At 51.0% G+C, this 25,162-nt stretch overlaps 1 protein-coding gene across 2 annotated transcripts in view; it reads left to right on the forward strand.

Annotated features, from left to right (window-relative positions):
• The window catches only part of SEMA6B (semaphorin 6B), a 154,508-nt gene extending 129,884 nt beyond the window's left edge, over window positions 1-24,624 (forward strand). For both annotated transcript variants that reach the window (XM_077921792.1, XM_077921793.1), the window contains exons 6-17: window positions 2,160-2,261; window positions 2,419-2,509; window positions 4,991-5,110; window positions 6,863-6,951; window positions 7,065-7,282; window positions 9,641-9,772; window positions 13,613-13,762; window positions 16,384-16,578; window positions 17,644-17,784; window positions 18,508-18,585; window positions 20,179-20,237; window positions 21,594-24,624. In XM_077921792.1, the coding sequence (XP_077777918.1) occupies window positions 2,160-2,261; window positions 2,419-2,509; window positions 4,991-5,110; window positions 6,863-6,951; window positions 7,065-7,282; window positions 9,641-9,772; window positions 13,613-13,762; window positions 16,384-16,578; window positions 17,644-17,784; window positions 18,508-18,585; window positions 20,179-20,237; window positions 21,594-22,612 (2,394 nt within the window). In that variant the 3' untranslated portion in view covers window positions 22,613-24,624. The remainder of the gene's footprint in view (window positions 1-2,159; window positions 2,262-2,418; window positions 2,510-4,990; window positions 5,111-6,862; window positions 6,952-7,064; window positions 7,283-9,640; window positions 9,773-13,612; window positions 13,763-16,383; window positions 16,579-17,643; window positions 17,785-18,507; window positions 18,586-20,178; window positions 20,238-21,593) is intronic.
• Window positions 24,625-25,162: the final 538 nt, after the last annotated feature.

Consider the following 25,162-nt stretch of genomic DNA (forward strand, 5'->3'; position numbering starts at 1 on the left):
TACCCGCACGAGATGTCAAGAGTGAGGTGCAAATGTCAAGATATCGCCAACAGCAAGTTTTTTTAAAAAGCACAACCTGAAACCAGGGACAAGATGAGAGACTCCATTTTGCTCAGGTGCTGGACCTCAGTGTCCGGGTAGAACGATGGGGGTGGAGACGCTCCTTCAGGTATACTGGACCAAGGCCGTTTAGGGCTTTAAAGGTCAGTACCAACACTTTGAATTGTGCTCAGAAACGTCCTGGGAGCCAATGTAGGTTAGGGTTAGGCCCTCGGTGCTGGACCTCAGTGTCCGGGCAGAACGATGGGGGTGGAGATGCTCCTTTAGGTGTACTGGACCGAGGCTTCATTGTAGCATCTTAGGGCAAATTTCACCGAATATCTGCATGTTCTGTGTGTATTTTTTTCCCCTTCTAATACTGTACTAGAGTTGCCATATTTCAAAAAGTGAAAACCAGGGCACAAAAATTCTTGAGCTTTTTGTTGTTGTTGTAATATCTAAAAAAAAGAAAGAAGAGTTTTTGAGCTATTTTTAATGAAATGTGACAAAATCTACACTTCTGGATTTTCCTGGACATTTCAGCAATTTCTGCCCAGGTGCTGTTTACAAAAGCCGAATTCTGTTTACGCTCTGGACGTATGGAAGCCCTGTCTAATGCACACACTTTTGCAAAGCAATTCCCTCTGTATAATGCATCTTTCTATTCTGTTTTCCCTAATACAGTGGTACCTCAGGTTACATACGCTTCAGGTTACAGACTCCGCTAACCCAGAAATAGTGCTTCAGGTTAAGAACTTTGTTCAGGTTGAGAACAGAAATCGTGCTCCGGCAGCGCGGCAGCAGCAGGAGGCCCCATTAGCTAAAGTGGTGCTTCAGGTTAAGAACAGTTTCAGGTTAAGAATGGACCTCTGGAACGAATTAAGTACTTAACTTGAGGTACCACTGTATACACATTTTCCTACCTTACTATATGAATGCATATTTCTTCCCCAGGGAACTACACCACAAAAATTCAGAGAAGTGCAAATTTTAACAAAATGGCTCTGATTCGGTTTGCAAAGCGCAGGTTTAGTAGGGTCGCTTACAGATGCGAACTGGACTGAATTTGGCCCTGTATCTGTCAGCATGGGGCGCTGAGCTTGCAATTAGGGGGAGTAAAAATGATGGTGATAACAGAAGTGTTTTGCTTGTTGAGAAGGAGTCCTGGCTTGTTTTTATGAGGTGTCTGGTGGGGACAAGAAAAGAAGCGTCGGAGACTCGATCTGACCTGGGCCTCGCCTGCCTTCAGCCCCCTATAGGGCTCGCTTCCCGTCTAGGCCAGCATAGTAACGTTGCTTGGCAAGTTCCCGACCCCCTCCCCAGGTGGAAATAATGACACATGACACAATTATTAAGGTTAATGGGCTAAAAAAAGGCCACAACTTTATTGGTTACAGGTGATGAGCGGTATTGGCTTAGGCATTGGTCCTATCCAACTATATCCAACTCCAACCCGTCTGCTTGAAGTCCGGGAAGGGTTAACCACCAGTAGGATGCACATCAACTAGGAACTCCCCCGGGGTCACCAATAGGGGGCGTGCCTTAGGCCCTCACCTCCCTAGGCTTCGGACAGGGCCACGCCCCCTGGAATCCTTTAATGGACTACCCTTCAATATGTGGGGCAGGTGATGGCGCTATGCCCCTCTTCCATCTACAGAACTATTCCAATGCCTAACTGCCAATACCCAGAAAGTTGTGGCGATTTGCTACGAGATAGGCGAAAAACCAAGAGGCTGGTGCCAATTTGCCAAGTGGGAAAATTCCTACCAGGCCCGTCAACAGCGACCAACTGAGGTCCATAGCAAGGTCAAAGAACGAAACCTTATAGGGTGGGAAAACAGGAACAGCTGGCGGGCAGCAAAGAGGGAGATCCCCGGCCGCGTCCAGCCTATATAGGGCAGGCCACACACCCCGAACCTGCCGATTGGCCGGCTAGGGGGTGACGCGGCCGGGAATCCTCCCAATCGCGCGGGTCTGGCTTCCACCCACCGCACGAGTCGAGGGGCCGTGAAGCCCGCAACCCCACCTCCTCCTCAAGGCGGAAGTGGCCTTGCAAACTCTGAGCATGTCAGGAGTGCTTTTCGCTTTGCAGCCTTCATCGCTTCGCTTCTCCTCCCCAGGCAGAGTGCCGGAATTTTATCAAAGTGCTTCTGCTCCGCAACGACAACCTCCTCTTCGTCTGCGGCACCAACGCTTTCAATCCCATCTGCGCCAACTACACCGTGAGTACCAGGAACTTGGGGCCAGCCAGGCAGTGCCCGTAACTCATCGCTCACCCCAGTTTGCACACTGCACACTGCTCAAATATCCCTTGCTCCCCAACTAGTCTGGCTCCTCGAGAGATCCGCAGTTTGTCTAACTATCTTTTCCTCCCACCAGATGGACACGTTGGAGCCCACGGGAGACAACATCAGTGGGATGGCTCGATGCCCCTATGACCCCAAGCACGCCAACGTCGCTCTCTTCACAGGTCGGTTCAGAGCACGGAGGGAAGTATTTTGACCTGGTTATTATGACTCATAGCTGTCAACTTACAGATTTGAAAATAAGGGACCAGCAGCCTCAAAAATAAGGGGTCAGCAGCCAAAATAAGGGATTTTCCGGACACAGGTATATTCAACTTCTGAGCCCCTCCGAGCCAAAGGCAGAAAGCCCAGCCAGCTGCCAAACAAAGCCCCAAGCGGTGGTTCCCACAGCGCAGCAACCCAGCTAAGGGGATGCAGCAAGGAAAACCACCATCACCTCTCCGCTGGGAAGCGCTGAGCAAAGGCGAGTTCCCAGGCAACGCTGCCAATTTGATCGGCACAAGGCATGCAAGCTCCACCCCCCCAGTCGTTCTTAGACTCCTTATTGGGTGAGCAACACAGCCAAGCAACACAGTTGGAGCCTCCCTCCTCCCTGGCTGGCAGGGAGGGAGGGAGAGGAGCTGCTTCCTTTGAAACCCAGGAAATTTAAGGGACATCATGAATAAGGGACAGCAGCGGGGCACAGCGCTGGCATAAGGGACTTTCCTGCCAAATAAGGGACGGTTGACAGCTATGTTATGACTCAGCAAGCAGAAACAGCATTTATACCTCACCTTTCCTGCAAGGAGCTTGAGTCTGCCTGCATTCACCCATTCCCTGCCCCCAGCCCTGCAAATATTTGTGGGTTTCCTTAAGCATCACAACAACCATGAGGGGTAGGTTAGACTGGGGACACACTCAAGGCCACCAAGCAAGAATTTGAACCAGGGTCTCCTGAAGCCTGGTCTCACATGCACAAAGGATGAGGTCTTTCAACGACAGAGAAGCAACCCAGTCTCTGGTTCCTATGGAGACAACGAAGTGGGTTATCTGTGGTCCTTGAGATACAATGCGTTTTGGTGTGTGTTGGCAGAGGGATGACCCCGCTTGTTAAGAATCATAGATGCCTTCCCTGCCTCTGTTTGGTCCCATGTGCCCAACCTTAAATTAAAAACACACCTACAGAGTCGCATGGTTTCTAATAAATATATTAGAATATATACCTGTATACCTGAAGGAGCGTCTCCACCCCCATCGTTTAGCCCGGACACTGAGATCCAGCGCCGAGGGCCTTCTGGCGGTTCCCTCATTGCGAGAAGTGAGGTTACAGGGAACCAGGCAGAGGGCCTTCTCGGTAGTGGCGCCCGCCCTGTGGAGCGCCTTCCCTTCAGATGTGAAGGAAATAAGCAGCTATCTGCTATCTTCTCTTAAAAACTGGGACGCGGGTGGCGCTGTGGGTTAAACAACAGAGCCTAGGACTTGCTGATCAGAAGGTCGGCGGTTCGAATCCCCACGACGGGGTGAGCTCCCATTGCTCGGTCCCTGCTCCTGCCAACCTAGCAGTTCGAAAGCACATCAAAGTGCAAGTAGATAAATAGGTACCACTCCAGTGGGAAGGTAAACGGCGTTTCCGTGCGCTGCTCTGGTTTGCCAGAAGCGGCTTAGTCATGCTGGCCACATGACCTGGAAGCTGTACGCCAGCTCCCTAAGCCAATAAAGCGAGATGAGCGCCGCAACCCCAGAGTCGGCCACGACTGGACCTAATGGTCAGGGGTCCCTTTACCTTTACCTTTATCTCTTTAAAAGACATCTGAAGGCAGCCCTGTTTAGGGATGTTTTTAATATTTGATGCTGTATTGTTTTTAACACTCGATTGGAAGCCACCCAGAATGGCTGGGTAAACTCAGCTGGGTGGGCGGGATATAAATTATTATTATTATTATTATTATTATTATTATTATTATTATTATTATTGAAATGGGTTGAGTTGGCATTTTGAGGCAAGCCTGCTTAATTCAGACTTCCCAAAATAATATGGGAACTGAAATCTGCACATCTCTGAAATTTGTTCTGCAGGCATGTCATGTGTACAAAGAGTGTTGTTTGCACAGACCTATGGGACGCGGGTGGCGCTGTGGTCTAAACCACTGAGCCTCTTGGGCTTGCCAGTCGGAAGGTCGGCGGTTCAAATCCCCGTGACGGGGTGAGCTCCTGTTGCTCTGTCCCAGCTCCTGCCAACCTAGCAGCTTGAAAGAACACCAGTGCAAGTAGATAAATAGGTACCACTGTGGTGGGAAGGGAAACGGTGTTTCTGTGCACTTTGGTTTCCATCACGGTGTCCTGTTGCACCAGAAGCGGTTTAGTCCTGCTGGCCACATGACCCGGAAAGCTGTCTGCGGACAAATGCCGGCTCCCTCGGCCTGAAAGCGAGATGAGCGCCGCAACCCCATAGTCGCCTTTAGCTGGACTTAACCATCCAGGGGTCCTTTACCTTTTACCTTTTTTATTGAATTGGGGACGTTTCGTACGCAGGGCACACACTCTCTGGCTGAGCTAGAGCATTTTCTTTGGCGGTTCCAACTTCCGGGCGCCGCGCAACATGCCCACCTGGCGTTATTTACCGCTCCTCTCTCACACAACACCTCATATCTACCCTTCCCTGACAGGTGGAATGCTTTTCACCGCCACCGTGACGGATTTCCTGGCCATCGATGCAGTCATTTACCGCAGCCTGGGAGACAGCCCGACTCTTCGCACAGTCAAGCACGACTCCAAGTGGTTCAAAGGTGCTTTTTTGATTTGCTCCGCGGTGGGGGGACGCCGGGGGGAGGCAGGAGTGGGAAAAGCCGCTCCGTTCGCTCATAACGTGAGGCGGCGTGCTCAACGGATGAATCGGTGTCTTGACGAAATCAACTGAGGCTTCTTTAAATCGGCTGGCAAATCGGAGTAAAATACGTGGGGGGTTTTTGTTTTGCTTTTAACTATTGAACTATTGAAAGTTCAGAAAGTGCATAATTATATGTGCACTAAACAGGGTGAGGAGGGACGCAGGTGGCGCTGTGGGTTAAACCACAGAGCCTAGGACTTGCTGATCAGAAGGTCTGTGGTTCGAATCCTCACGACGGGGTGAGCTCCCGTTGCTCGGTCCCTGCTCCTGCCATCTAGCAGTTTGAAAGCACGTCAAAGTGCAAGTAGATAAATAGGTACTGCTTTGGCAAGAAGGTAAACGGCGTTTCCGTGCGCTGCTCTGGTTCTCCAGAAGCGGTTTAGGCCTGCTGGCCCCATGACCCGGAAGCTGTACGCCGGCTCCCTCGGCCTATAGAGCGAGATGAGCGCGCAACCCCAGAGTCGGTCACGACTGGACCTAATGGTCAGGGTTCCCTTTACCTTTAAACAGGGTGAGACGTAAATAAAAGGGAGAAAAAGAACCCATGTAAAAGGGAAAATAAAGTGGGGAGGGGGGGAACCAAAACTGTATATTTTACAAGGTTGTTATTGTACTTCACCAGATTTTAACCTATTACAGTACACTGGTACCTTGTTCTGGAGGTCCGTTCTTAACCTGAAACTGTTCTTAACCTGAGGTACCATTTTAGCTAATGGGGCCTCCTGCTGCCGCTGCACTGCTGCCGCCCGATTTCTGTTCTCATCCTGAAGCAAAGTTCTTAACCCGAGCTACTATTTCTGGGTTAGCGGCGTCTGTAACCTGAAGCGTCTGTAACTTGAAGCGTATGTAACCCGAGGTACCACTGTATTTGCAAGAATGGGTCCCAAATATCACAGAATTTGTCCATGGCATCTGTGTTTATATGCAAGTTGTTTATATATTGTGAGTTTGCATAAGTCTTCAATCCAATCATAGAAGTGAGCCACATTTTTATTTTTCCAGTTCATCAGTACAGTACAGTACAGCGGGAGGCCCCGTTAGCTAAAGTGGTACCTCAGGTTAAGAGCAGTTTCAGGTTAAGAACGGACCTCCAGAATGAATTAAGTTCTTAAGCAGAAGTACCACTCTACAGCGATAAATGATATGCAGTGTAAATAAGAATTTAAAACACTCAAAGGTGACAAGTGGTGGTGGAGGGGAGTCAGATGGGTGTGGTACTTCATCCTTTTTTCTTTCTTACCCTTTCCCTTTACTCTCTGGTTTTGGGGGTTAAGTGTGTATGCCTTATTGTTTGTTTGTTTGTTTGTTTGTTTGTTTGTTTGTTTGTTTGTAAATACCTCAGGATGCAAACAGAATCCATTCCGGAGCCCCTTTCGCATCCTGAAGCGAACGCAACCCGTGACTGCTCGTGCGCGGGTCGCGATTCACCGCTTCCGTGCATGCGCGTGACATCATTTTGACCATCTGCGCATGCGCAAGCGGCGAAACCCAGAAGTAACGCGCTCCGTTACTTCCGGGTTGCCCGGAGCACAACCCAAAAGCGCTCAACCTGAAGCGTATTCAAGCCGAGGTATGACTGTATGCTTAAATAAAGCATTAAACCATACAAATAATAAAAATAACCTCCTTTATCTGGACTCTCCCCACCCAGAACCATATTTCGTCCGTGCCGTGGAGTGGAAAAGCCATGTCTATTTCTTCTTCAGGGAGATCGCAATGGAGTTCAACTACTTAGAGAAGGTAAGATGGTGAGAGGAGGCCTACATGGGCGTTGTTGACCAGGCCTGGCGCCAGCACCCAAGGACCCTTGGACCCAGATTCCTCTGACCCTCCTTGCTGTCCCCACAACGTAGGTGGTGGTGTCTCGGGTGGCCAGAGTTTGCAAGAACGACATGGGTGGCTCTCAGCGGGTTCTGGAGAAGCAGTGGACCTCCTTCCTCAAGGCCCGCCTCAACTGTTCTGTCCCGGGAGACTCCCATTTCTACTTCAATGTCATCCAGTCTGTCACGGACATCCTGGAGATTGATGGCCGGCCGGTCGTGCTCGCCGTCTTTTCCACGCCTGCCAACAGGTCAGTGGTGGTTGGGAAACTCAGGGGCCCAGATCTGAATTGGGGTGAGGAGCTCTCCGGGACTCAGCCCTCAAAACATCTAGAGTTCCTTCTGCCTTGAGTTTTTGCACTGCATTTGTTTACACTGATATTATTATTATTATTATTATTATTATTATTATTATTATTATTAACCACCCATCATCTGAAGATCACAGGGCAGTTTACAGTATAATAACACAACATTATTTATTTATTTATACATACAAACATACGTAGGGACGTGGGTGGCGCTGTGGGTTAAACCACAGAGCCTAGGACTTGCCGATCAGAAGGTCGGCAGTTCGAATCCCCGCAACAGGGTGAGCTCCCATTGCTCCGTCCCTGCTCCTGCCAACCTAGCAGTTCGAAAGCACGTCAAAGTGCAAGTAGATAAATAGGTACCACTCCGGCGGGAAGGTAAACAGCATTTCCATGCGCTGCTCTGGTTCGCCAGAAGTGGTTCAGTCATTCTGGCCACATGACCTGGAAACTATACGCTGGCTCCCTTGGCCAGTAAAGAGATGAGCGCCGCAATCCCAGAGTCCATCATGACTGGACCTAATGGTCAGTGGTCCCTTTACCTTTTACATACATACATACATACATACATACATACCCCGCCCATATGGCTGTCTCCCAACAGAATATTGAAAACATGATTAAAACATCAAACATTAAAAACTTCCCTAAACATAGTTGCCTTCAGATGTCTTCTAAAATTCAGATAGTTGTTTATTTCCTTGACATCTGATGGGAGGGCATTCCACGGGGCGGGTGCCACCACCGAGAAGGCCTGGTTCCCTGTAACCTCGCAGGGAGGGAATCTCCAGAAGGCCCTCGGAGCTGGACCTCTGTGTCTGGGCTGGATGATTGGGGTGGAGACGCTCCTTCAGGTCTACTGGGCCGAGGCTGGTTAGGACTTTCAAGGTCAGCACCAACACTTTGAATTGTGCTCGGAAACGTACTGGGTGCCAATGTAGGCCTTTCAGGACTGGTGTTATATGGTCTCGGCAGCCGCTCCCAGTCACCAGTCTGGCTGCCGCATTCTGGATTAGTTGTAGTTTCTGAGTCACCTTCAAAGGTAGCCCCACATAGAGCGCATGGCAGTAGTCCAAGCGGGAGATAACCAGAACATGCACTGTTCTGGAGAGACAGTCTAGGACACAACAACAACAAGAACATGGAAAACAGAGCTGATTGTGACAGATATGGATTGGACCTCGCCAAGGGTTTGAGGCTACCCTCACCTGGTTTAGCCGGCCAGTCAAAGCTGCTGTTGAAATCCAGTCTGTCGTTAAAACACTTCATCATTAAAATGCAGTCGGTTCAAAGAGGTTGCTTTAGAACCCGTTTTAAGAATAAACAACTCTCTGCCTTGAAATGACGGCAATATATTTCAAGGGCAAAATGGCTGCAGAAATCCGGAGAACTGTATTTAAAACGGTGTGTGGGTGTGTGTGTGTGTGTGTGTGTGTGTGTAGGGAATAAGAGAAGGAAATGGCAGGTCACTTTTGCAGGTGGGTTAATAATAATAATAATAATAATAATAATAATAATAATAATAATAATAATTTATTTATACCCCGCCCATCTGGCTGGGCCTCCCCAGCCACTCTGGGCGGCTTCCATAAAAACCACAAATACAGTAAAATATCACACGTTAAAAACTTCCCTGAACAGGGCTGCCTTAAGATGTCTTCTGAATGTCAGGTAGTTGTTTATCGCTTTGACATCTGCTGGAAGGGCGTTCCACAGGGCGGGCGCCACTACCGAGAAGGCCCTCTGCCTGGTTCCCTGTAGCTTTGCTTCTCGCAATGAGGGAACCGCCAGAAGGCCCTCGGCACTGGACCTCAGCATCCGGGCAGAATGCTGGGACGCGGGTGGCGCTGTGGGTTAAACCACAGAGCCTATGACTTGCCGATCAGAAGGTCGGCAGTTCGAATCCCCGCGACGGGGTGAGCTCCCGTTGCTCGGTCCCTGCTCCTGCCAACCTTGCAGTTCAAAAGCATGTCAAAGTGGAAGTAGATAAATAGTTACCACTCCGGAGGGAAGGTAAACGGCGTTTCTGTGCACTGCTCTGGTTCGCCAGAAGTGGCTTAGTCCTGCTGGCCACATGACCCGGAAGCTGGACGCCGGCTCCCTCGGCCAATAAAGCGAGATGAGCGCCGCAACCCCAGAGTCGGCCACGACTGGACCTAATGGTCAGGGGTCCCTTTACCTTATTGAGGCTGAAGGAGAGCAACGTGCCTACAATTTGCCATATTGTGAATTCACAGCAAAGCGCTCTCTCTCTCTCTCTTTCTTTCTCTCTTTCTCTCTCTTTTTCTCTTTCTCCAGCATTCCAGGCTCTGCCGTGTGTGCCTTTGACATGGCCCAAATCGCCTCCGTCTTCGAGGGGCGCTTCCGCGAGCAGAAATCCCCCGAATCCGTTTGGACCCCTGTGCCAGAGGAACTGGTGCCAAAACCACGGTGAGTGAAACTGACAGCTGCCACATTCTTTCAAGCCACCAGCGAAATAATAATAATAATTTATTATTTGTACCCCGCCCATCTGGCTGGGTCTCCCCAGCCACTCTAGGCGGCTTCCACAAAGACCAAAAATACACTAAGATGTCATACATTAAAAACTTCCCTGAACAGGGCTGCCTTAAGATGTCTTCTGAATGTCAGGTAGTTGTTTATCTCTTTGACATCTGATGGGAGGGCATTCCACAGGGCAGGAGCCACTACCAAGAAGGCCCTCTGCCTGGTTCCCTGTAGCTTGGCTTCTTGCAGCGAGGGAACCGCCAGAAGGCCCTCGGCGCTGGACCTCAGTGTCCGGGCTGAATGATGGGGGGTGGAGACGCTCCTTCAGGTCTACTGGGCCGAGGCCGTTTAGAGCTTGAAAAGTCAACACCAGCACATTGAATTGTGCTCGGAAACATGCTGGGAGCCAATGTAGGTCTTTCAAGACTGGTGTTATGTGGTCTCGGCAGCCACTCCCAGTCACCAGTCTAGCTGCCGCATTCTGAATTAGTTGTAGTTTCTGGGTCACCTTCAAATGTAGCCCCACGTAGAGCGCATTGCAGTAGTCCAAGCGGGAGATAACCAGAGCATGCACCACTCTGGCAAGACAGTCTGCGGGCAGGGAGGGTCTCAGCCTGCGTACCAGATGGAGCTGGTAGACAGCTGCCCTGGACACAGAATTGACCTGCGCCTCCATGGACAGCTGTGAGTCCAAAATGACTCCCAGGCTGCACACCTGGTCCTTCAGGGGCACAGTTACCCCATTCAGGACCAGGGAGTCCTCCTCACCAGTGAAAGCTGCAACAGAACCGTCGCGTTCAGAGGTGGCACCGGGGACAAACAGCACGTAAGGAGGTGTCATTACAGATCTTCACGTCCCGCCCCTGGGCTTCTGAGAGGTGCCTGGTCAGTCACCGCAGATACCAAGATACTGGTCCTTTGGTCTCCCCTAGCAGGGCTGTTCCTTATTTATGTCCTCAAAGGGAACTCCCCCCACATGGGCTGAGCTCCTGGGATGGCACGGGATGTTCACAAACACCCAAACAGTGCCAGGAAAGGGCTCTTGGTCTGGAATTTGCTGTCTTCGGATGCTAGGAAGGGGCGTGCAGGAACAGACTGCTTTGGGAAACCGGGCTCTGGACCAGACGATCCCTTCGTCTGATCTAGCAAGGCTTTTTCTTATACAGCGGTACCTCGGTTTTTGAATGTAATCCGTTCCGGAAGACCGTTCGGATTCTGAAACGTTCGAAAACCAAAAACTTAATACGGAAGCCTCAATGCAGAAAACTCAATATGGAAAACTCAAAACAGAAGCCTCAAAATAATAATAATAATAATAATAATAATAATAATAATAATAATAATAATAATTAATAATAATAATAAATTTTTATTTATATCCCGCCCTCCCCAGCCGAGGCCAGGCTCAGGAGGGAGTCAGGCTGTGCCCTGGCCAAAGGCCTGGTGGAACAGCTCCGTCTTGCAGGCCCTGCGGAAAGATGTCAAGTCCCACAGGGCCCTAATTCCTTGTGGCAGAGCGTTCCACCAGATGGGAGCCACAGCCGAAAAAGCCCTGGCTCTGGTTGAGGCCAGCCTAATATGAAAAACTCAATATGGAAGCCACGTGGCATGTTCGAAAACCAAAGCATTTACTTCCGGGTTTACAGCATTCGAAAACCATAATAATAATAATAATAATAATAATAATAATAATAATAATAATTTATTACTTATACCCCGCCACTCTGGGTGGCTTCCAACGAAATGTTCGTCAACAGAAACGTTCAAAAACCAAGGTACCGCTGTATCCTAATTCCGTCCCTCTTGGCTTGTTGCAGAGATGGCTGGGGATTTGAATAAGCAATGACTCATTAAAGTCTGCATAGTGAGGGAATATTAAGGATAGTAGAAAAGGATATACTGAAGAAGTATTATCCGCTAGCGAGTGATGTAGCAGAGCAGTTCCCCCTCAATATAGCCGGAAGCGAGTTTGCAGATTCGTTTGAATCTCTTACTTAAGATTATTTCCTGGTGTCCCCTTTAATCCCTCTTAAAAGAATAGAGTCTTTCTGAGTAAAGAAATGAAAAGTTTGCCCACATTTCAGTTCACGATTTGATCCCTGAAAGGCAGGCTTGGCTTGGTAATTACACAAAGAAACGGGGAGTTCGTCTCAAATGGAGACTGAATTGATGTGAAAAATTGCAGTAAGGCAACGATGTCTTCCTGCTTGTGTCCACGCTAGGGAAACAAGGAATATTGTATTTGACCAGTGACAGATTTACATATAAGATAAACAAGCTATAGCTTAGGGCCTCACTCTCTTGGGGGCCCGAAAAAAATTAAAGGGGGATAAAAACAGGATGTACTGTATTTTTCGCTCTATAAGACGCATCAGACCACAAGACACACCTAGTTTTTGGAGGAGGAAAACAAGAAAAATAATAATCTGAATCTCAGAAGCCAGAACAGCAAGAGGGATCACTGCGCAGTGAAAGCGGCAATCCCTCTTGCTGTTCTGGCTTCTGGGATAGCTGCGCAGCCTGCATTCGCTCCATAAGACGCACACACATTTCCCCTTACTTTTTAGGAGGGAAAAAGTGAGTCTTATAGACCAAAAAATACGGTACATTTCCAAAATGTAAGATAAAAAACAAATAAAATAAAATAAAGCCTGCATACAGCAACAGTGTTTTGTGTTGTGTAGGCTCCTATGATGTAAGTAATGGGCCCACCTGCTAGCCCGCTCCCTAAAATATCACTGGTTTGCTCCTTTCTATGTATAGGGTGCCTACATTCTGCATGGACTGGTTGTATGGCAACGTGTGCAAATGGCTTGAGATACCTATGAGGTCCATAAATGACCATATAGCATATATTCAACACAAAAAAGCAGCAATTTGTTTTGACAAAGGACAGCTGGACATCGAATGGGCCCCATTGCCCTCAGTAGCTTAGGGCCTCATCAAACCAAAATCCGGCATTGGACTGTGCTAATGGATTACATCCCACATGTAGTTTGTGTGCAAATCAGTGGTGTGTGGTCACATTTAGACTAGTCCCTAAATGTTCTCCTGGCACCTCCTTCCCAAAGCCTGGGAAACTTCTGCCCGGCTGAGGGAGGGAGGCACCGTGCTCACACACCCTAAAACTGTCCCCCTACGAAATATTTCGCCTCTGTTGGGAATGATAGTGGGATGGTGAAATATACTCGGAGTCCTGCCGGGATTTCATGCTCTTTATTGCAGCTTGTAAAACAGTGACTGAATTGCCCCCCAAACCTCAGGCTTTTATATACTGTATTTTCTGCTCTATAAGACTCACTTTTCCCCTCCTAAAAAGTAAGGGGAAATGTGTGTGCGTCTTATGGAGCGAAAGCAGGCTGCGCAGCTATCCCAGAAGCCAGAACAGCGAGAGGGATTGCTGCTTTTGCTGCGCAGCGATCCCTCTTGCTGTTCTGGCTTCTGAGATTCAGAATATTTTTTTCCTTGTTTTCCTCCTCCAAAAACGAGGTGCGTCTTGTGGTCTGGTGCGTCTTATAGAGCAAAAAATACGGTACATTATTTACACAATGGGTCTTGTCCGATTGGCTGATTCTGCTTCCCTCCTGGAGCCTGATTGGTCTTCTCTTGCAAGCCAATCACTTGTTGCATTCTAGGATCCTACCTGCCTATTGTTCTAGGATCCAAGCTTAGTACATAACAGATGGGTTTGGGTGTTTCTTCTGTCGGGACATCTCAGTAGCCCCCGTCCAGCTACGAACTCACGTAGCGCAGAATCTTGACTTCTGGACATTTGCCTCGCAGGCCGGGTTGTTGTGCAGCTCCGGGGATGCGCTACAATTCCTCAAGCTTCTTCCCGGACGAGATCCTCAATTTTGTCAAGACGCATCCGTTGATGGACGAGTCGGTTCCATCGCTGGGCAACGCGCCCTGGATCATCAGGACCATGACCCGGTAAGGGAGAGCTACAAAAATTTCAACGTGGGTATGTTTAGCCTGGGACGCGGGTGGCACTGTGAGTTAAACCACAGAGCCTAGGACTTGCCAATCAGGAGGCTGGCTGTTCGAATCCCCGCGACGGGGTGAGCTCCCGTTGCTCGGTCCCTGCTCCTGCCAACCTAGCAATTCGAAAGCACGTCAAAAGTGCAAGTAGACAAATAGGTACCACTCTGGCGGGAAGGTAAACGGCGTTTCCCTGCGCTGCTCTGGTTCGCCAGAAGCGGCTTAGTCCTGCTGGCCACATGACCGGAAGCTGTAAACCGGCTCCCTCAGCCAATAAAGCGAGATGAGCGCCGCAACCCCAGAGTCGGTCACGACTGGACCTAATGGTCAGGGGTCCCTTTACCTTTACCTATGTTTAGCCTGGAGAAGAATGAGGGATTAAAGTCTGCTGACCAATTTAATCAAGAGACAGCCGGTGTATTTTTTTCAGCTGATTTACCTAATTTGGATTAATCAACTAACCAGAGCTGCTACCATCCCGTTTCCATGCAATATATATTGCAGACCTCTCTTGCGTGAATACTTTGTGCATTTTACGTGTGTGTGTGTGTGTCAGAGATGGGAAAACAAGCAGTTTCCATTAATTTCCTAAGCACCGCCGCCAAGGCGAGCTGGTTCTAATTAAATCTGTCTTAATTGATGTTTTATGTGAAATTAATCAAGCATCGTTCCTGTTGTCTCTCAAGCCAGAAATGCACACTGGGAGATATTGGGCTGGGGGGTGGGGTCTGTGTGCATCCTTCAGGCTATGCTTAGCCAAAAAAAATAATAATAATTGGGGGGGGGGGCCTGGACAGTGGCAGGAACGGGGGCAAATACATACACAACCAGCAGCAGCAAAGGACATAATTTACATCCCCATAGAGAAGAGATTCTCCATCGCAACCCTACTCCTCCCTGTAGCCCTTGGCACCTCCTATACCCCTCTCCTCGCCCGGTGCTGCTAGCGAGGCTAGCTTCACATGCAAAACAGCCAGAATTAATTGGTGGGGATAATTGCGGATTTAATGAGATGACAGAAAACTTTCCTCTAATTGACTACCCGCCGCCACCCGCTTTGCAAAGGGTAGAGCGAGCCAGCCGAGGCGGGCGTTTGAGAAGGGGTGGGTGGGATCTGGTTGATTAAACGTGTCATTGCGTTTGGCATCCGCGATTGCGGTTGTTTTAGAAACAGGGGTGTGGCAGGCAGAGAATTTGGAGGAGAGGCGTGGTGCGTCTATCCTAGAAAAGTGGCTTGCAAAATTCCCTGCGAAGGGAGGGATTTAAAATATTGTGTATAGAGGGATGCGGGTGGCGCTGTGGTCTAAACCACTGAGCCTCTTGGGCTTGCCAATCAGAAGGTCAATAGTTTGAATCCCTGCGATGGAGTGAGCTCCTGTTGCTCTGTCCCAGCTCCTGCCAACCTAGCCGTTTGAAAGCACGCCAGCGCAAGTAGATAAATAGGTACCACTGCGGCGGGAAGGTAAAAGGCATTTCCATGCGCTCTGGTTTCCATCAGGGTGTCCTGTTGTGCCAGAAGTGGTTTAGTCCTGCTGGCTACATGACCCGGAAAGCTGTCTGTGGACAAACGCCAGCTCCCTCGGCCAGTCACCTTTGACTGGACTTAACCGTCTAGGGGTCCTTAACCTTTACCTTTAACTTATTACCTTTTGTGTATAGACACACACAAACAGACAGATCTCATTTCTTTTTGGCGATCCCTCAAAGCTGAGGAACATTGTCTTCCATGAACACGGTCTTGACGGTGTGTCCGTAAGTGACCGTGAAGGCCAATTCTGGATTCACACATCCTTCCACAGTGGGGACATTGGTTTACGGGTGGGAGTTGATCCTGGTGAGGGTTTGCCTTCCTTTTAGCACGTTTCTCCCTTTTGACCTGAGTTCGAGTGTCTTCAAAGCCCATAACACCTTTGGTAAAGGCTGCTCTCCAACTGGAGCGCTCGCAGGCCAGTGTTTCCCAGTTGTCAGTGTTTATACTACATTTTTAAAGATTTGCCTTGAGAGAGTCTTTGAACCTCTTTTGTTGACCACCAGCATCACACTTTCCATTTTTAAGTTCAGAATAGAGTAGTTGCTTTGGAAGACGATCATCAGGCATCCGAACAACATGACCAGTCCAACGAGGTTGATGTAGAAGAATCATTGCTTCAACACTGGTGATCTTTGCTTCTTCCAGTACACTGGTACAGTGGTACCTCTGGTTACGTACTTAATTCGTTCCAGAGGTCCGTTCTTAACCTGAAACTATTCTTAACCTGAAGCACCACTTTAGCTAATGGGGCCTCCTACTGCCGCCTCGCAATTTCTGTTCTCATCCTGAAGCAAAGTTCTTAACCCGAGGTACTATTTCTGGGTTAGCGGAGTCTGTAACCTGAAGCGTATGTAACCCGAGGTACCACTGTATTAGTTCACCTGTCTTCCCAAGTGATGTGTAAATTTTTTGGGAGTTGATGTTGAAGAATCATTGCTATGACCCTGGTGGTCTTTGCTTCTTTACACACACACACACACACACACACACACACACACACACACACAGACGATAAACCCACCACCTCTGTTTCTCCGGGCAGGTATCAGCTGCGCAAGATTGTGGTGGACCCCACAGCAGGGCCCGGCAGGAACCACACCGTGGTGTTCCTGGCCTCCGACACAGGCACCGTCTTCAAGTTCCTCATCCACACCAATGTCAGCACCAGCTCTGCGACCGTAAGGGCCAGCAGCCAGAGTTTGCTGCTGGAGGAGTTCGAGACCTATCCCAGCGACAAGTAAGTTTGGCCGTGGGCAAAAGTTCTTTTGGATTTGGTGGCAAGAGCAACGCTTGTGGAGAGAAGTCTGGTGCTGTCGCTGAGCAGCAGGCTTGAATACAGAATGAAAAGCACTGAAGCAGTCCTTTAGATAAGTCCCCTGAGGCCCTTCTCTGTCTTATCCCCATCCCAGAGACGTTTGGAGGCTGGCAACAAGAGAACTGGACTTTTTGGTGGTGGCCCCCCTGATTGTGGAATGCTACATGTCTGTGGGTTAAACCACAGAGCCTAGGGCTTGCCGATCAGAAGGTCGGCGGTTCGAATCCCCGTGACGATGGGGTGAGCTCCCGTTGCTCGGTCCCTGCTCCTGCCAACCTAGCAGTTCGAAAGCACGTCAAAGTGCAAGTAGATAAATAAGTACCGCTCCGGCGGGAAGGTAAACGGCGTTTCCGTGCGCTGCTCTGGTTCACCAGAAGCGGCTTAGTCATGCTGGTCACATGACCCAGAAGGTGTATGCCGGCTCCCTCGACCAATAAAGCGAGATGCGCGCCACAACCCCAGAGTCGGTCACGACAGGACCTAATGGTCAGGGGTCCCGTTTATCTTTACCTTAACCTAAACGGCCTCAGTCCAGTATACCTGAAGGAGCGTCTCCACCCCCATCGTTCTACCTGGAAACTGAGGTCCAGCACCGAGGGCCTTCTGGCGGTTCCCTCACTGCAAGAAGCCAAGTTACAGGGAACCAGGCTGAGGGCCTTCTCGGTGGTGGCACCCTCCCTGTGGAACGCCCTCCCACTAGATGTCAAAGAGAAAAACAACTACCAGACTTTTAGAAGACATCTGAAGGCAGCCCTGTTTAGGGAAGCTTTTAATGTATTACAGTATTTTAATAGTTTTTTGGAAGCCGCCCAGAGTGGCTGGGGAAACCCAGCCAGATGGGGGCGGGGTATAAATAAATTACTATTATTATTATTATTTTGGCTGTCTGAATTGTGCATTGCTTTGTAACAATTTGTCAGGTTTCTGGACCGTAATAAAGATAGATAGATAGATTGATTGATTGATTGATTGATTTTTCCCCTCCAGGTGCGGAAAAGACAATGTGGGTGAACGGAAACTTCTGGGCATGGAATTGGACAAGGCCACGGGGTCCCTGCTCCTGGCCTTCCCGCCCTGCGTGGTTCGTGCCCCTGTGGCCCGGTGTCAACAGCATTCCGGTTGCATAAAGTGAGTTTTCCATTCCTGTTCCCATGTGCTGGGGTTTTTAACGCAGCCTCCCCCCCGCCCGACAATGGGTTGGGACAGAGGAGGAGAGTCGATTCATTTTGCATCGAGAGGCAGGCACCTTAACACCAGTAAAGTTGGCGAAAATGTATAGGATGAGGGATAAAGGATGTTGGAAATGCAAAGAGGCCGACGGGGATTTTTATCACATGTGGTGGACTTGTGATAAAGTTAAGAACTTTGGGGAGCTGATCTATAATGAACTTAAGAAAATACAGCGGGACCTCGGGTTACATACGCTTCAGGTTACATACGCTTCAGGTTACAGACTCCGCTCACCCAGAAATAGTGCTTCAGGTTAAGAACTTTGCTTCAGGATGAGAACAGAAATTGTGCTCCGGCGGCGCGGCGGCAGCGGGAGGCCCCATTAGCTAAAGTAGTGCTTCAGGTTAAGAACAGTTTCAGGTTAAGAACGGACCTCCGGAACGAATTAAGTACTTAACCCGAGGTACCACTGTATTTAAATATTTGACCAAAAAACCAGAAGCCTTCTTACTGGGTTTGATGGGGAAGGAGATCGAGAAATCGGACCAAAGACTATTTATGTACGCCACAGCAGCGGCAGGTATACTGGGCCGTTTATGTCCTCGTGGTTGTCCAGCAATTTCTGTGTGTTTTTACTGACCACCACTCCCCAAAAACCCCGTCTTCCTTTCTGCCCTTCAGAAACTGCCTGGGGAGCCGTGATCCATACTGTGGCTGGACGCCAGAAGGCTCCTGTATTTTCCTGGAACAGAGCACAAGGTAATATCTGGTAGCAAATGCCCCTCTTTGATGATGATGATGATGATGATGATTGGGGGGGCGTGCAGATGATGATGAGGATTACGCTTCTCCTCCTACAGAAGCTTCTACACCTGCCCCACAGAGGCTATAAAAGTATGGGTGCATGTCAAAAGGGAGTGTGTCTGTGGCTGGAGGGTTTGCTTTTGGGTGGGGTACGTGTCCCCTGCTCTGGGGCAAGGCTCAGCCAGGGTGTAGGACAGCATTGGGTTCAGGGGGCTGCCCCACAGCGCACAGGCTGTTCTCTGGGACCCGCTTTGCTCTGAAGTTGCTCCAGGATTCTCCTACTCTGAGGAAGCTCGGGTCGTCCAGGATCTTGGTAAGAGGAGTCGTCAGATTTACCGTATTTTTTGCTCTATACGACTCACTTTTCCCCTCCTAAAAAGCAAGGGGGAATGTGTGTGCGTCTTATGGAGTGAATGCAGGCTGTGCAGCTATCCCAGAAGCCAGAACAGCAAGAGGGATTGCTGCTTTCGCTGCGCAGCGATCCCTCTTGCTGTTCTGGCTTCTGAGATTCAGAATATTTATTTTCTTGTTTCCCTCCTCCAAAAACGAGGTGCGTCTTGTGGTCTGGTGCGTCTTATAGAGCGAAAAATATGGTAAACATGTTTAAGAATGTTTAGGGGTACAGTCATACCTCATGTTACGTTTGCTTCAGCTTGCGCGTTTTCAGGTTGCGTCCCGCGGTGACCCGGAAGTACCGGAAAGGGTTACTTCTGGGTTTCGCCGCTCGCGCATGCGCAGATTCGCAAAATGACGTCACATGCATGCACAGAAGTGGCAAATCGCGACCCACAGGTGCGCAGACACGGGTTGCATTCTGCTCATGTTGCGAACAGGCCCCCTGAACGGATCCCGTTCGCAACCAGAGGTACCACTGTACTCTCATTTTGACTCAAGAAAATCACCATTTTATATTTCAAATTGAGGAAAATAAATACAGTAAATGGACAAAAGTACAAAGATTCACAGGGACGCGGGTGGCGCTGTGGGTTAAACCACAGAGCCTAGGACTTGCCGATCAGAAGGTCGGCGGTTCGAATCCCCGCGACGGGGTGAGCTCCCGTTGCTCGGTCCCTGCTCCTGCCCACCTAGCAGTTCGAAAGCACGTCAAAGTGCAAGTAGATAAATAGGTAGCACTCTGGTGGGAAGGTAAACGGCGTTTCCGTGCGCTGCTCTGGTTCGCCAGAAGCGGCTTAGTCATGCTGGACACATGACCCGGAAGCTGAACGCCGGCTCCCTCGGCCAGTAAAGCGAGATGAGCGCTGCTCCTAGAGTCGGCCACGACTGGACCTAATGGTCAGGGGTCCCTTTACCTTTACCTTTACAAAGATTCACAAAATGTTTAGGGGGGTGTACCCCTTCGTACCCCCCAGAAAAATCAATGGTGAAATGTATAAACTTGAAAAGTATAAATTACAAATTAAAAAACAACATAACAACAGAAGTTGAACTCTTCAGAGGTCCTGCATGGAACAGACTCACTTAATAGAAACTGCCCTTTCTCTTTATCTAACTCTGTTATTCCTCTCTCCACCCTCCATCCGGCTGCAGGGTCACGTTCGAGCAGGACATTCTCGGAGGCAAGACCTCTCACCTTGGCGACTGTGAAGGTGTGTGCCTGTCCACCTTTCCTGGCTCTGGGGTCGAGGGCGGCTGGGCAAGCCTGCTGTTCGAATCCTGCCACGAACTCACCATGGCCGCACAAACCCCCACCCCACACACTGAAAGTGCATAGCTTCCCCCCAAACAATACTGGGAGCTTTTAGGGCGCTGGCGTTGTAGGCCTGCAGGGGTTAAACGACGGGGTTCTTGGAAGCGCTTTGAATCCATGGTGCAGATGTGACCTAGACAGCCCTGGCCTCTGTTTGCCCAGATGAGGCCATTAGGGGCCATATGTTTTAAGCAGAATGTATGGGCGGTATGGGGAGGGCCAATACATTGTGCTCCTTCTGGGGACACAGGTGGAGCTGTGGTCTAAACCACTGAGCCTCTTGGGCTTGCTGGTCAGAAGGTCAGCGGTTCGAATCCCCACGACAGAGTGAGCTCCTGTTGCTCTGTCCCAGCTCCTGGCAACCTAGCAGCTCGAAAGCACACCAGTGCAAGTAGATCAATAGGCATAGCTGTGGCGGGAAGGTAAATGCCGTTTCCATGTGCTCTAGTTTCTGTCACGGTGTCCCATTGCGCCAGAAGCGGTTTATTCCTGCTGGCCACATGACCCGGAAAGCTGTCTGTGGACAAATGCCGGCTCTCTCGGCCCGAAAGCGAGATCAACGCTGCAACCCCACAGTTGCCGTTGACTGGACTTAACCTTCCAGGGCTCCTTTACCTTAACTTTTACCTGGTTTGTCCACCAAAGGTTCTCCCCACACACACCGTCGCCACTGCCCCTGCACTCAGCTCTCACCTGTGGCTCTTAGTAGCTTGTCAGCATGTGACAGTAGCCACAACCTCACGTTCGAGAACTAAGCTGTTCAAAAACCAAGGTACAACTGTACACAGCTCTCCACAGGGAGGGCGGTTGCCCACTCTAACCCCTCCTTCCGACGCAAGACAGGAAGTTCCTCCCTCTCACTGCCTCCCTTGTTCTCTAATATATTCAGACCTCCAAGTCTGGGGAGAGAGCGGTCCCCCATACTCTCGATTGATGTCTCTCCAAGCTGTCCCCTCCCTTCTGGTTCTCCTGTCATTATCTCGTAGCTGGATAACTCCTCTCTAATCTGTTCAGCTTCTGTGTCTGCCTCTCTGCTTCTGAAATCGCTGGAGGCCGGGGGGGGGGGAGCAAATATTCCCCCTCCTCTTCTGAGATAAGCTGATCTGACTGCATCCCCCAATCTTCAGATCCAGACCATTCCCTGACACCGCCCCCCTTATTATGTCATTGCAACCCTGCAACTCTATGATAACAGATCCGGCACATCCACACTCACGGTCAACCCACCAGCTAACGCTGTCCCTCCCTCCCGCAGGCTTGTTGACGGAGAGCTTTGTGGACGAGCCGGACGGCCTGGTCTCGGTCAACCTGCTGGTGATCTCCTCCGTGGCGGCCTTCGTCATCGGCGCCGTGATCTCCGGCTTCAGTGTGTGCTGGTTCATCGGGCACCGCGACCGCAAGGAGCTGGCCCGGCGCAAGGACAAGGAGAACATCCTGTCTCACAGCGAGTCGGTGGTGAGCGTCAGCCGGCTGGGCGAGCGCCGCTCCCGGGGCGGCCCTGGCGGGCAGCCCGAGAACCTGCTGGCCCCGCTGATGCAGAACGGGTGGCCCAAGGGGTTGGTGAAGGTCAGCCAGCACGACCTGGATTCCGGGGTGCTGCCCACCCCGGAGCAGACCCCCCTGCAGCAGAAGCGCTGCCCCAAGCCCTGCACCTGGGAGTACAGCCACAATCTCATCAACGCCTCCTTGCGCAGCGGAGACCCGCCCTCCTCGGTCATCCTCCTCCACGCCGGCCACACCGCCGTGTCCTCGCACCACATCGGCTCCGGCCGCGTGATTCCCATTTCCTGCCACTCCATGCTGGTGGACCAAGAGCTGGAGAACGAGGCCGGCGACCTCTCTCTGGACATGCGGTACTTGCCGGTCAGTGCCGGAGAGGGGGTACGGGTGGCCCAGCAGCAACAACAACAACAACACCAGCACCAAGTGCCGTCCACGCACCGGCCGAGCGGGACTCGGAGCTCCTACGGCGGAGAGCTACCCATCACGCCGCACAGCAGCCCTGAGCGGCGGCGGGTGGTATCGGCCCCCGGCGGGGAGACGGGGGACCCCGCCCCGTGGAACCCCGAGAAGCTGAACTCGAATAGTAACAATGCGGCCAGCAGGGCGAGCGCGCAACTCAAGCGCACCCACACTTTCAACAGCGGGGAAGGGCAGGCGGCCTACGCCCGGGCGGCGCGGGGACCCACGTTGGGGGCCCAGCACACCCTGACGGACTTCAGCCACCTCCTGAAATACAGCGGCGTGGAGCGGACTGCCTCCTCCGTCAAATAGGGGGACCGGCCCAGGGGGCGTGGCTTGGCTCGGCGGCCTCCCTCCTTCGAAAAGGGGCGGGGTTTCACAGCACGGAGGAAGAGCGGATCAGGAAAAGGACAACGCAAGACCCTGGGTCCCACCTGAGGAGGGGGGAGGAGAAGGACCTGTGCTCCCCCCCCAACCTCCCAGGCGTACGGATTATTGGGGAGAGGGGGGCACTCGGGAGATGCTGCTTGAGGCAACAAACAGAAAAAAGCAGGGAGGGAGACCTCTTCTGTGTGTGCGTGCGTGTGCGTGATTTGGGGTTTATTTCATCCGGGTGCTTCCTCATTGGACTCTTCCTCCCGCGACGCTCCGCCTCCTTTCCGAGAGGCGGGGCGTGGGGCGGCCTCGGGTGCGGCTCCGCCCCTTCCTCGCAAAGGTGCCGCGGAAATAAGGGGGGGCAGGATTTTGAACGATGGAAATAAATAATAACCAACGGCGGTCGCCAGGGAAATTTCAAAGGTCAGGGACGGGGGGGGGTATCTCCCTATCCGTTGCCCCCAGTTTCTTCCCAAGTGGTTGAAGGTGGTGCCAGACTCTGAAAGGCATTTAAAAAAGCAAAACGGGGGGCTGGCATTCCTTCCTTCGTTTCCATCTGATTTCCTGTACCCGTTGGGTGACGTTCTGGTGTGTTACTTACACGCTTGCACATGCACAAAACACGAATCCTTGCTCGTGCCAGGCAGGAATGGTTTGGGAGCGGCTGTTCGCCTACTCTGGCATGGCAAGGATTGCCTTTTTCCTTTTCCTCTCGGATCGAGAAATTTCTCAGAAGGAGAGGACCGTAAAGACTTTCTACATGCACCGGGAAAGCAAATCCCAGCATTGCCAGGTGGGGGGGGGTCAACAAGATGGCGCCTCGGGGTCCCTTCCACTGCGATTCTAACAGTGCTAGTGGCTGCTGTGGAAAGCAGCGCAACTTCAGGGTGTCAAACAAAGCCCCTCTTTTTCATGGTTCTCGGCGCTGCAGGGTTTCAGGCCATTTTGACGCCTGCTCAAGTTAAGCCCTGGTTTAAATAATCCTGCGGGTTGTGATTGGGGGACGGGGGGGGGGGCAAAGATGGCTGGGAATGAATCTGTACGGACGGCCTCAGTTCAAGAGTCAGGGCAATATTCACAGGGTCCATAACTGGTTTGATTTGTAGTGTCAGCGCTAATCCCTCACTGTTCTAAGTCTGGCCTGCCTCAGCGTAGATCGTGGCATTTATCGCCATATCTTAAGGCGGGGTCAGCAAGGTTTATCTTGCCTGGGCCGGTTTACTCCAGCGGAGATCCCTCCATGGGCCGGATCCCACGATTCCCAGCGTTTGCGTCTGTGCAGATGCGATTTCCGGCGTCTGTGTCTGCGCAGATGCGATTTCCGGCACCGCGGAAGCGAGTCCCTGTGCCGCGCTGTGCCAGTTTAGCGCAGCACGCGGGGACTTGCCGAGCGGGCGGCTCAGTTTGGGGGCGGCTCGTGGGCCAGTTAAACAACCCAGTGGGCCGCTTTTGGCCCATGGGCCTTAGGTTGCTGACCCCTGTCTTAAGGAAATGGTGTGCTATGGGGAACAACCACAAAAACTGTTCTCTTCTGTGATTTGAAAGTGGGACGGAATCTGAAGTCTGCAGAGGGTGGTTTAACTCTGCCCACTTTTTCCAGAGTGTGGATCGCATGTACAGCCAACCTATTTGCGGAGCTCCCCCAGATAATCAATTGCAGATGAACCAAGTCTGACGAGGCGATCTCCGCTGTGTTTACACAATCTAGGAAAGCGGTTTCCCCAAAATAAGCGCTCACCTTTCTCCTGTCAGTCCCTCAACGCGGGCGCAGCTGTTGTCGGGGCAGAAGGAAAGTCGGGAAAGGGGCGCGTTCAGAGATGCAACAGGCGACATTCCTTTTGAGGGCACGCAACTCTGCTGAGCCTTTTTAGCATCGGGAGCCACGGAATAATCCAACGCAGGCGTGTGTGTCGAGATGGGTGCGCACAGGTTGTGTGAAAGCTGTTTGGAAGGAGATGGCGACTTGTGCAGAGACAGAGAGGGCTCACAGGTTGGGTGGTTTTTAAGCCACAATATCTGTTAGTTAATTTGTTTATTTCTTGGGATATGCCTGGGAGCAATTGGGGAAGTCCCCAGTCTAGGGTCCAAGGGGTCAGCAAACTTTTTCAGCAGGGGGCCGGTCCACTGTCCCTCAGACCTTGTGGGGGGCTGGACTATATTTTGAAAAGAACAAATTCTTGTGCCCCACAAAAAACCCAGAGATGCATTTTAAATAAAAGGACGCATTCTACTCATGTAAAAACACGCTGATTCTCAGATCATCCGTGAGCCGGATTGGGAAGGCGATTGGGCCAGATCCGGCCCCCAGGCCTTAGTTTGCCTACCTATGGGACTCCGAAGAAATGGCTAAGCAGAGTTTGACTGCAAAATTTAGGCTGTTGGGTTGCAACTCTGGGGTAGGGAGGTCAGCTGAGCATCCTTTTCGTTTCCCATTCCTCCCCCCACTCTTAAAAAAACCCCAGACGCAGACATGCCAGGGATCCTAAA

The sequence above is a fragment of the Podarcis muralis genome, chromosome 18 (genome assembly GCF_964188315.1).
Source record: "Podarcis muralis chromosome 18, rPodMur119.hap1.1, whole genome shotgun sequence".
Lineage (NCBI taxonomy): Eukaryota > Metazoa > Chordata > Lepidosauria > Squamata > Lacertidae > Podarcis > Podarcis muralis.